The 12,993-nt window shown below is 38.4% G+C and overlaps 1 protein-coding gene across 2 annotated transcripts in view; it reads right to left on the bottom strand.

The window, feature by feature from the left end:
- CPA6 (carboxypeptidase A6) overlaps positions 1-12,993 on the bottom strand; it is an 80,035-nt gene that overhangs the window by 17,203 nt on the left and 49,839 nt on the right. For both annotated transcript variants that reach the window (XM_005517417.3, XM_088058060.1), the window contains exons 4-6: positions 10,126-10,240; positions 9,099-9,200; positions 8,186-8,290 (exon numbers count right to left, since the gene is read on the bottom strand). In XM_005517417.3, the coding sequence (XP_005517474.2) occupies positions 8,186-8,290; positions 9,099-9,200; positions 10,126-10,240 (322 nt within the window). The remainder of the gene's footprint in view (positions 1-8,185; positions 8,291-9,098; positions 9,201-10,125; positions 10,241-12,993) is intronic.

Here is a 12,993-nt window from a genome sequence, read left to right as displayed (position 1 = left end):
AGTTTGGCAAGTTAGTAATTAGCTCTGTCTCTGCTCTTGGAAACAGTACAGCTTTTTATCTCTGTTTTCCCTTTTACTGCTAGTGTCCTGCTTTCAAATCATTCAAATCACAAGCAGAGTGGTAAGCCCTTTATTAAGGCTAAGAGATAGCTGAGTATTTAAAACAATTAGCTTAAACAAAGGGTCAAATTTTCAAGGCTGAAGCTTGAACTGTGTCTGATTTTGTTTTTTTGTTTTTTTGTTTAATACAAAGCAAAATCTTCCTTTCTCTTTGAAGGCATTTACCAAAGGAGAAATCCAGAAACAACTGAGAAAGAGGAGTGTGCTGCTACTACTCCTCAACACCCATAAAAAGTCTGCCAAGAAGGATCTGCAGAATCCTAAAGACTTGATTATGTAGCTCCTTAAAGATGCAAATGGAAAAGATGCTGAAGCGCAGAAGAGGCAGAGGGATGATTGTGTGATTGCAGGTTAGAGGAGCAAACAGCCATTCCAGGAATCTTGTGCAAGACTGGGACCACTCAAGCAAGGGCAGGATCTTGTGGGAAAGAAGATGCAAAGTTACACTGATCTTAGTTGAGAGACAGCTATCTCTAGAGAGACAATTTCTTGGTTCCACTCAGAGAGGTAAAAAAAGAAAAAAGAAAAACCTCTCAGATGCCAAACAAGTCAAGGACTTCTGCCCATCTGGGAAAAAAAAAGGCCCGAGTTATTCTGAAGCACTGTGAATGCTTTGAAAGGAGCAACACAGATTTCTTTACTAGTGATTGTATGAAATTAGTTCCCACCAAAATATAGACCTCTGAAAAATGTAATTATCGAATTTTACATTCTAATTGTGTTGCTCCATATTGAGGGAAAGTCAAGAGAACTCACTTGAACACAAGGTTTAATTGAATTTTTGAGACACAATTAAATACTTAAGATACAAACAATTGCTTGCAATTCCATTTCTGGAACAAATAAATTGTCCAACATGTGGAATTTTCTTTCACAGTCCTTTTTCATGTTCAGTAGTGTTTCTGCATATCAGCAGTTTTGCTGAGGCCCTAATTACTCAGTACCATCATACAGGAGTGCACTGCTAAAATACAGAGCAGAATTTCTTCCTTAGGGCAACAAATGTGTTGGAACAACAATGTAAATTCTTTTCATGCCTTGAAGAAGAACATATCCAACAGCTTAAAAGCCTTCAGGGGGTAGAATATGAATGTCCTAGTGATGAATACTTAAATAGGAATTTACAGGCGCAAGTGTCATTGAAGAATTCCTATTACAGGCACAACACAGCTGCAGTGTTACTTTTCTTTTATCCAGATCTACTCACATTGTGAAAAATTAATAGCTGCAAGCAAAATGAAAGTACTTTTTGCCTTCTTAAGGTCATGGGTAGGCAGGAAGCAGCAGCTGAGTAGCTGAAAGTGCACACAAAAAATAATGCAGTACTTACTTTTCAGAAAAGGAAAACTGAAAACAATTTTAACTGTTTGTTTTATTTGTTATAGTGAAGGTGTAACAGCAAAGGAAAGAACCTTCCCTAAACTGTCTTATTGTTGAATAAAACCTGGGAGATTCCACTATGGCTCAAAAGAGACAGATATTTCTCAGCATAAAAATGGTTTGCCACAGTTGCTTTTAAAACAATGCATCACATGCCTCGTTGTGGTGGTACCATGGTACTGCACTCCATCTTTTTGGCATTGGCTTAGATTTCATCCATTAAAAAAAAAAAAAAAGGGGAATTCACAACTGAGGCCCCAGATCGGGAAACTCTTGTTGATAGTGTTCACTGCTACTTTATTTTCCTTCCCCTCAGAAGTGGTGCAGATTTTCAGTAGCAAGCATGTGCTAGAGAGATGAAGATACTCAGAGAGAAATGGTGTATAGGATGGCTGCCAAAAAAAAGGGAACACATTCGGAACTGAAACAGCTGTGGGGTGGAAGGGGGACGTTGAGTAGAAGCAGAAACTACTACATGTAGGTGTGAATACTGCACATGAACTTCAAATGGCAGGAACAGCATTTGCAGGATGGAAAAAAATCATGAGGGTAAGACAAATTCTGCATTGGTACCAGTGCCTCTTGCTGCTGAAAGGCTGATGAATGAAGTGCTGAGTGAAGAGGCTGGAAGAGGTGATCTCTCTGATGGAGAAAAAACAAATAGGGTTTCAGGCAGAAGCTCCTGACAGAGAAGAATGAATTAGCTAAAGACAAGTAAAGCTGAGTGTTTCAAATATAGATACTGCAGGATGAAACAGATGGATTTTTTCCTCCAGATAATGAATATATAGGAAGCACTCACAGAAATCCATTTTTTTCCCCTTGAAATTAGGCAGCTAAAAAGACAGCTGGGGAGACTATAATCTGGTAAACAATAAAAATTAAGTTCCAAGGATTGTATGGTGTTTACTGAAAGAGCTGCAGACATTTGTGGAGAGATTGTCACTAGATGACTGGTCCTTCAAGGTGAAAAAAGCCCAGTTTTTGTGGTGCTGTCACCACTGGCACCTGTGAAGGAGACTGCAGGGGGGTAAAACAATCCTGGCTGTTAGACACATTTATTTAAAAAGAAACAAATATTTCACATCAAGCCAACATCAGCTAAAGAGCTTGAGCTGAAGGGAACAGACTTTGGAAAGAAAGAACACCCAGCTAAAGGGGTGAAAGGAAAAAGCTACAGGTACAATGTTTGTTTTGGCCTTGCATGCCTCTCATTCACTTTGGAATATTTCAAAGTATTTGAAAAGCTCTTCAGATTTTTGAGGACCATCAGTCAAAGATACTTTAGGAATAGCGGCATACTTGTACCCAGGAAAGGACTGGCACAAATGTCTGATTTATATGGAGAAGCAGTCAGGTTTCATTCCTCTATGGTTCAAAATTTCCACTTGGAGAAAGCCAAAAAATGGAGATGGAAAGCCTGTCACAGCAGGTGGAACATATTGTCTCAAAGAATAACTCAATATAGGTGTAATGAGCATTCTTTGAATTAATCTTAGTCTGAAACCCTGGGAGTTGTACCTGTTCAAAAGACTTCAGTCGGTTGACAAGTGATAGATCAAGTGTATAATCTTGAGGAAACATTATTGTGTCAATTAACATAACTATCTTACACCCCCAAGATCAGACTATTTCTGAAGTGGGTGAAAAAACTGGTATCTGAATTTGATAATTAGGCAGTATTTCAAGGCTCTGGTAGTTATGAATAACACAGGGAAAGAAATATTCTAAATCCTAAAGGACTACTGGTTTTGATGGAGCGCAGCAAGACCCAGCAATGATCCAGAATGTGAAGCTGTTTTCCTGACAGTGTGGGCTTCAGCACTGGAATGAATGACTGAGTGCTGCTCTGACTGTCGATGCAGGATATTGCAGATGTTTTGTCCATCAGGACACGGACTGTGGAATTTTGTAGAATAAATGCTACACTGGCTTTCAGCAGATCTTAAAAGTAAGAATACTTACAGCTTTACTGCCTTCTGACCACATGGCCTGAACACTGCAGAAGAAGAGCCAACCCTTTTTAACGCTGTCTGTGTCTCCTGCCTGGCCCTGCATCTGAGCGCGCTGTTGTCCTGACTGAGTTCTGTGTATGTGCTGCTCCTTTAGCTGGCTGCACTCAAGCACTTCATAAACATTCTTGAGGTAGAATCTGAGGTCTTGAATGCTGCAAAATTCCTGGTAAAGACTGCTCTCTGGGGCCTGGTCCACAAGCCTAATGGCTGGCTAATTGGCAGTATGCATCCCATATGCATCCCACGAGGTGACTCATAAATCAGTCTCAAGCTGAGAACAGTGGGGGCAGATGTTGCCACTCTGCTTCTTAGACAGTCTGCGTGTCTCTCTCGGCTCATTACTATGGAGTGAAAAGACGGGTTTCTAGCCTGGTTTTTCAATAAATCAGTACCAATGTCAGCATGAAAAAAAAACCAAAAAAACCCAACACACAACAAAATACCTCTGAGAACTGCCCTCAGCCTTTAATTTCTTTTTCTGGGGCTACATTTTTGCTCCCTAGGGGCATGGTGAAGTCCAAATGCATAATCTTGAATAATTTTGGAACTCAAATAATTGTGATCATGGTTGAGGATGGGAGAAAAAGGTGGTGAAAGTCACTGCATTTCCAAAATGTGGTGCTATTTTTACCTTTCTTTGAGGCCCAGATGAGGTCACTCCTTTAGGAGATGCATTTGATCTTAATAGACATTTCCCTTACAGTTGACACTGGATTCTTAGAACATTTTGTCAAGAACAATCAGTGCATGCTTCTTGAAGATTTTTAATTACATTTCTTGAATTTTTTAATCTTAAAATACAAATTTCTGCATCAGAAATAAAGAATAACATATCTCAAAGTCACATCTCAACTATGCTGTTTTCTGAAAATATTGTATGAAAGACATCTCAAGGTTATACATCATTGAAATGGATCAAATGGCAGCATTTATTAGAAGGAAGAAAGTCAAACCAGATGTAATGGGAATCCTCATCTGCTTTCACTAAAACTGAAACAGAATCTATTTTTGATGTTAATTTGAATAGCAGCCTGTGAACCACATATCAGGTTTTTTAAGAAATGGTAAAATCCTAAATTTGAGGTCTGGATAATTTGATAGCTGAATTTTGCTTCTCCTCTCTCAATGAATAGGAGTTAAACGTTCTTACTTAACATATGTACATATATAGTTGTATTTTTGCAAAATGGATATAGGTACAGCCATCTTTGTTTCTGTGAGGGCCATTTAATTTTGGATCAATAGATGATATATCTGAATTTTGTTTCTAAAGTCTACTGCTTTCTACAAAGTAATTACACATAATAGAGTATCTTTCAGTTCATAATATTTACTAACACATATTAATGTATTAGATCTCATGAAGCCTTTTTAAAAATCTAGGCTAACAAACCTTTTCCTTCTTTATTTTTTTCTTTTTTTTTTTTTTTTTTTCTCTCTAAATCTCTTGCTGTGGACACAAGTTCTGGCTTCATTTATCTTTGCAGGTTGCCTTCAAAGTAGCACACATGTAATCAGTTTCCTTTTACAGTTTGTCTTGCTTCACTACTCAACCACAGGTCTTGTAATGTTTCCACTATCAGAGTCCCTTTTCCATCCCTTTCCAGCTGAGTAAGGCTTGGATTGGGTGGTGCTCCACTGTAGCCTGACTGCTATTTCACCACAGTACAGATGCAGACACTTCTCTGTGGCTCATTAGCAGGTACCTAAAACTCTGGTCCTGTGTGTGTCCCCTTTCCTGACTTGAAATTCAATGACAATGAGGTGGAGTTTGTCAGAGGCCACCAGTACAGCTAATCCTGACAGAACATCTGATTATCTTTAGCTGAGAGACTACAGACATTTAGGGGCACCTTCCACAGAAAGAAACAGTGATGTTGTTATTAACATCAGACCTATGGAACGCATAGCCAAGGCTACAGCTCATTCTGGAGTGGATTATAAGGAAAAAAATCAGAACAACATACAGAAAACCAAACAAAACCCACAACTCCCCAAACCATAATCTTTGCTCTCCTCTTGTTTCAAAATGTAAGTAGGCTGCCCTTGTACTTTGAATTATATTATCATATAATATCCTGTGCATTCTCCTTCTCTTTAAAATCAGTAACTTCTGTATATTATTTCTCTCATTATTATTTTCTTTTTCTCTAATTATTGTAATTGCCCAAATACAGAACTAGCCTGCACAGCCGGCAGCCTCTTGCCTTCCCGTGCTCCAGCCTTACATCCTCACTTCTCAAGTCTGACCTGCTTTAGTCTGTTTTGCATTTCTAAGTAGGTGGGAGCCAGGTCCAGTTTAGCTGAACAGTTTCAGATTCTTTGCAGAAAGTGGGGAGCTGCTGCTGTGCCCAGGAAGAACACATGAGCAGCTGCTCAGTGGCACCTCCACCCTTCGGAGGTGCTCTCCCATTGCTTGCAACAAATCCACTGTCAATCAGAAACTGCCCCTTCTATAGGTGCAAGCAAGATGCTGAGGGTTCCCAAACTGAGTAGGAGTATTTGGTAAAGTTTGAGGCACCCAGGCTGAGGCTTGAATGTTCAGTGACATTTATGCATAGAGGGTTTTCTTCCTGAGCTAAATTGCTTGAAAAGGCTTCTTGTACACAGGAACATGGATATACCTCAATAAAAAGAAGTGTCAGAGATCACAGGGTGAAGTGAAAGCTTGGTAAGACATTTCAGGCTGCCTGCATAGTAAAGGAATATGCTGTTCCTGCTAGAGGAGAAGCCAACATCATGTAAATCTAGCATTTCTTGCTTGCCTTAAATCAATGGACTTGCGGTGCTATTCCTTAGAGTCAACAAACACGCCAGGAAAAATCTGTTTCCAAGCTGACAGCCCTTTCTCAGAACTGCCTGTAAGTACCAGGGAGGATGGAAAACTGGGCTGCCAGGCTGCAAAGGTGCTTAAGGGAGGAGCTTGCCAGAAAAAGAGAATTGCAGAGTTTGAAACGCAGAAAGACCTTCGGTTTTCCCAGAATTCTTACTGAAAATTTCTAATTCATACAATGAGAAAAGTAATATTCTAAACCAAGCAATCTAATCATCTTGTCTCTCTTCCTTAGGCAGTCATTTTTAATATGATGATGAAGATTATGAGCATAATGTATTCTCTTCCTGATGCTTTTTGCTTTAATGCTGGATTGAAATACCGCTCTGAGATGGGATGGGCAGACAAAAGTGGTACATTCTTGCAGTCTGAACGAAATCTGTGGAGACTGCTTTTAATCCAGGAAAATGTTTTTACATAATTAGAGAAGCAGCCTTACAAGCTACTCTCTGAAGATCTCAAGTAACAACCAGAAGGCTTTTATATACACACATACAGCCTATATTGTGCTATAAGGTCTATAAAGAAATCTTGTGATTTTTATCCGACTGCCATATTGTACTGCTTTATGGGAAAACTGGTAAGGAAGAGGAATTTAAACAATAGGCCTTTCTGCCCCAGCTTCTCTCCTTACTGCAGCATGTTCTCCTGGGTAGGAGAGCTGCTCAGAAATTGCAAGTTAGTTCATCTTGATATTAACAGGAGTCTTAATAAGAAGACACATCATTGCTGCACACCAAAATTTGGAGACCAGCTCCTGAATCTCATTTAGCCTATTTGTGGTGACAGGCTCATCCAAACTGTAGTGGCCTCATTACTTCTGTACTTTCCCTATACACTGTTGTGGTGCCCAAGGGAAGGCCACATACGATCATATGATCATCTCAGCATTAGGGTGTTGATGATGCAGAAATTTACTCTCACAGAATCAGAGGAGGTATTAATACATTGTAGAATTACACAGTGATGGGTGGGAAGAAAAGTGAGAAAATTGTGTGTTTATAGGAAGAATTTCGTAACAGCATATTGCAACCCTCATTATGTGCAAAAAAAAATGGTATTCAAGATTACTGCTCTCTACAACTACCTGAGAGGAGGCTGTAGCCAGGAGAGAGCTGACCTCTCATCTCAAGTAACAAGTGATAGAACAGCAGGAAATGGCCTCAAGTTGAGCCAGGGGAGGCTTAGATCGTATACTGGGAAAAATTTCTTCACTAACAGGGTTGTCAAATATTGGAACAGGCTGTCCAGTGAAGAGCTTGCCACCATCCCTGGAGTTTTTTAAAGATGTGTAGATGTGCCACTTGGGGTGATACCTCAGTGGTGGACTTGGCAGTATAAGGTTAACTGTTGGTCTTGATGAGCTTTAAGGTCTTTTTGAACCTAAACAGTTCTGTGATTCTGTTTTGTAACTATTTTGTGACTTCAGCTTTCTATTCCTATGGAATTATACAGAAGAGAAATGTCTCTTTTAAACTAAGTCCTTAAAACAAAAATACTGCTGAACTGATCTGAAGTAGTACACACTGGCACTGATTTACCTGGGCCATTACCAAAATTACTGAAAATCTTCACACTTTCAGGTCTTGGAATAAAATCCTACTTCATATCTCTGCCAGTATGTATCCGGCATATTTTTGTCCTGTGCCTATCTGTGTCTGGCTGTCCCTAACAACTCTGTTTAATAAGCACTTAAGTATTCCAGAAATAATTTTAAAAAGAAGAGGTATAATGGCTTGTTATTTTCCATGCTAGTAGTGTGTTAGATCTGCTACAGCAAAAAGGCAAAGTTTATTTAACAGAAGGAACTGTATGACTGCAAATTTTAAACACTTACCTCTTTCACGAACCATTGGCAAAAGGCTGGGCCAATCCACTCTCTTGCATGAATCCCACAGTCTATCCAGACAGCTTTCTTGTAGGGCCGTGATCTTTTACCTAACTTGAAGTGTGAATATTCACAAAATACCAACAGATTGCATCACATCAGTGAAAACACAATAATGAGAAAATAATGAGAAAGACTAAACCATTTTCAATTTCCTCATAAAAAGGAACAAAAATTGACTGTTTTAAAAGCTATGGCCAAGATAATGTTAGGCAGGTACACCAAGATAATGAGGCTGATGTATGGAAAAGAACTGTAGAAGTGAGATTTTTAAGTTCCTCTTTTATGGGGAATGATTATCACATGGAGTAGGGTGAGGAAGAGTGAAACTACATGAATTGCATGATAATGAATCAAATTTTCAGAACTTTTCAATAGGAGATAAAAAGAAAATACACTGAAAGTAAGATTTTTTTGCATCTTGCTGACACACTCTAATTTGTGGTCCTAATCATGTGAATTGAGAGCACATAGCCCTGAAATTTTGTCAGTAGCTAAAGAACAAGCACATGTGGCACATGCTGAGAAGGGCTCCACAGTCCTCTGGGATCCTTCTCCAGCATAACTGCTCTGCAAGTTGTCTAAAAACAAAGAGCTTTCCAATCCCCTTAAATCCAAATCCTGCTAATTGAACTTGTCCTGTTATCTTTCTCCATGCATATCCAATCCAGGTAAATAGGATTAGTTTTCCAGCTATTAGTTTTCCAGCTTCCCTCCCCCCGCTTTTTTTTCATTAAGATGATGTTCAGAGAGATACTTAGATTTGTTAAGCTGTGTCTCTTGTGTAAATGCTGTAACATAAATAAGAGTGCCTTCCCCTGATTCCAGATTTTAGTCTCCTTAATGACAATTTAATCTTTACCTTGAGTACATGTAGTGGTCTCCCTTCATAGGATTTTCCAACAGAGAACATGTGAACAAGATCTGAATAAGTTCTATTCAAATAATGCATCCAGTCCTCGATCTGCAAACACAAAAATAAAATAATTGCTTCAATCTTTTCCTATTTCATGGGAAGAAACTCTAATAAATTTATTGAGCTCAGCTCTCAGTCCTCTCTCTATTTTTTGATTTTTCTGTAGTTTTTATTTTTGTCTTGTTTGTTTGTTTTTGTTTTCACACTTTAACCATTATTTGGAACTCTATAGTTCTATAGCCAGAGGTTGGATACAGCCTTCATGGTTTTTTTTTCCCATTTCATTGTTGGGTATTACTGGAATGCATAAGCTGTCCATCAAAAATACGGGGATGCGGCTAATCCACCATTTCCACTAAATATTAACTATTAATAAAGAAAGTCCCTATTTCTGCCTGCCAGAACACAATGGCAAACAGATAGACATGCAGGACCCAGTGCTACCTGCAGTATTTGTTTCACAGGCACCAGATCTTGTGGTGCAGCACTATCCATGTCCAGCCTAGTGACTTTGTTTTGGGGCAGACTGAAACTGTGCATATGAACACACTAAAATCAACAGGAATTATTTACTCAGCCACCATCCATGATAGTACTCCACATAAATGAGTTTGTATCTAAGTGTTTTTACGTATTTGTACCTCCTGTGCAAATACTTAAGCATTTACTTGTATTGCTTAATTAAATGACTTAGTGTGAGCAATCACTCATTGAATCTCTTATTCCACCAAAGTAAAAGACCTACTTTAAAAACTTTCAGATGCTCTGAAAGAGAGTTGTATGTAAAGATAAGCCTTGAATACAAATATTAAATGTATTTTTATTTTTTTTTTCAAGGAAATGCCTGTTTTTGAAGAAGAAACACTTAGAACACTCCTGAAGATGGACAGGAACTTGTAGAGAGAATGAAACCTTTCCCTTACTAAAAACAACACTGTAGTAGATAAGAGCAACAATATGAATTTTAATGCACCTCTTCCAGGGAGTGGTACACTTCGTAGTTATACCCAGGGAGGGACCTTCGATTCCTATGGGACCTCCCTCCAGTCTGGTTTTCTATTGCTTGCTGTAGGTCTGATATGAGAATCCTAGGTAAAAAAAATATAGTGGTATTACTGAAAAACCTAGAAGAACACACGAGCTAAATCAGAACAACAGTCACGTTTAGAAGAAATATAGCAGAAATTAAACCATTCTGACTTTTCTTCATCTGTTACATTTTGACAATAGAGTGCTTCAGGCTCACTTAAATATAAGCTGCCAAATAAATACTCCAGCTGCTTTGAAATGTAACAGCGCCTTCAAAAACACAATAAGCTTGTTAAATAAATAAAACAGAATGACGTAAATAATGCAGCCAATGTGAAGGAGCACCCACTTTCATTTGTTTATGGAGCAGCATTTACAGTCTTCTTTTATAATCCAATTATACTATGTGATCATGGATCTTCAAAAACTGATTTCAAACCATTTCAAAAATCTTTGTAAGCTTAGGAAAACATGGACACACTTTCTCTTGGGAGCGGCATGGAACATTACATATAGCTACAAGTTGTAGAGGCAAAACAAAAATAATAAGAACTTGGTAGCATTATCCATCTGTCTGAAATAAGGAAAAACAGCAAACAAAAAATCTAAAGTGGGCTTTGTTGTTTACATTATCTACTCTGCTGTAGTTGTTTGCCAGTTTTGTTAAAATAACTCAGGAAAAATTTGAAAAATACTAAGTGAAATTTCAATATACTTGCATAAAAAGTGAGAGGTTCTTTGCATTAAGAGCAAAATGCAGAAAGACTTTTGTAAGCTGAAACTTTCCTGTTTAATGAAAAAAATAAAAAGTGACACAAATACAAAATAAAAATATAGAAAACATCTAAAAATAATTATCAGGAAGAAGTTGAAGCACCCATCCATCCCACCAGACAGAAGCAGAAGCTGGGAATATTGCCACAGATATCTGTAACAACATTACTGTAAAACTGAGAGTCATCCTTGTATGCCCCCTTCTCCTAAAGCATGGAAATTTGTAATCACAATGCCACTAATTCACCATTCCCATAAAAAGACAGTCACATTCAAGCTTTTACATTTTTATAGGCATTGGCTTTCATGATTGGAAAAAGATGAAAAGAAATGGCATTTACTCTGCTCCTAACTCAGCTGAGCAGCAGATGCCTCAAAGGTAATAGTCTACATATAAAATCAAAGTAAAGGTTATTCTCATCTTCCAATGCATTAGTGAAGTAGTTGTATAATTAGGAATCACATTGTTCTACATCAGCAAGATTCATTAAGCAAACCAAAGGATTATAGTCTTGACTTGCTAGGTGCTATATATACTGTAAAGCCAGTACTGTAAAGCTGATTAAAGGAGTGATTTTATTCAAGTCATTAGGGCATCTAATATTTTAAAAAAATGCTGGACTGCTTTGCAGAATTCTGATTAGTATAAGCACCTACCAGAATCAGGCTCACTCTGTTAAATGCATCTATACTCTAAATGAGATTTGACCATTTTTCTTTACTTTTAAATTACTGTGTGCTCTGTGTGCCTATAACACAAGGGCTCTTAAGTCCCTCAGGTCTGAATGCAACATAAGTGGTTTCTTTACCAGAAAACCTACAACCAAGGCAACTTGGTGCAGAGAGTTTATCTGATGCCTGGCTTGTTTTCATGGCCATCTTGTCATGAAGTCAAACCCTAAGAGAAATAAGCCTGTTTTACAAGCAAGTGCTGGTCATTATTAGGGATGCTGAAATACTTCCTGACTTTGTGAATTTGTCATAATTTGTCATAATAATGTCACTGCATCAAGCTGAAATTTTACTTGGAGCTTGGCCCAGACTTTTTCAGTTCCAAAAGGGATGTAGAAACCTAATTCCATTGTAGTGTGGGGGGGAAAAATAATTAAAAAAAAAAAAAAAAGTGAAAATCAGATAAGTGAAAAGGAGCTGTACAAAATCTTAGCTGTGGAGCTGCACTTCAGCTCAGGGCTGTGATCCCCATCCCAGCTGTGCTGTGGGCATGTCTCTGCTTGGCCAGCTTGCTCCTGCTGTTCTTTGACTATGGCTGTTATTGCTCTCATGGTGAATCCTCCAGCTCTTGTGGAGTTACAGATCTCAGGAGGCTCATCAGGACAAGCACACGCTTGTCGAGGCTTTGCAGGATTTTGCTCTTAATGGCTGGGACCATGCAAAACAGGCAGTGAGGAGAATAAGAGGGAGAGTAAAGTCTGGACCTGGTAAAATGCTGCCCAGTTTCCTTCCAAGTGCACACAACTTGTGTGCCAAAAGTCAGAGAGATTTTTGCTGTGGAAGATTAATCCAGTGTTGTGCTACCATTTGTAGCATGTTTTTTGAGGTAAACACTGCAGAGACGTTTTGCTCTGGCAGGCAGATCTTGCTCTTGCACATTGCTTTGCAACCCAAGCAGAGGTCTTCAAGTACAGAGAGTGTTTATAACACATATAAAATGTCCTTCTGTCATTTCATTAAAGGTGATTACTGTGAGCAGGAACAGCAACAGACGTGAATACAACTGCTGGGTCACAGTAATTAGGGAACATTTTTTTATAAGCACAGGAAAACAATTAGAAAAAACCCATCTCAGTTTTAAACATAAACAAAACTAAAGCAGGGCTGAACCCACATGAAAGTCACTCTGAACTGCAGCTATGGAGCTTGTATACTTAATTTCCTTATGTTTGTTTCTGTATTTTTAGAATAACTAATTCAGAAGAGAGCATTGTTATAACAAAAGTGTGATTCTAATGAGTACTATACATATGTATACATAAATACATACACAGTATGATTTACACTATCCTTTTATCACTGAGAA

This window comes from Pseudopodoces humilis, chromosome 1, assembly GCF_049639895.1.
Source record: "Pseudopodoces humilis isolate 2021_Gansu_Grassland_sample_001 chromosome 1, ASM4963989v1, whole genome shotgun sequence".
NCBI lineage: Eukaryota > Metazoa > Chordata > Aves > Passeriformes > Paridae > Pseudopodoces > Pseudopodoces humilis.
Note: the sequence above shows the minus strand (reverse complement) of the source record. Positions and strands in the feature narration are given on the sequence as shown.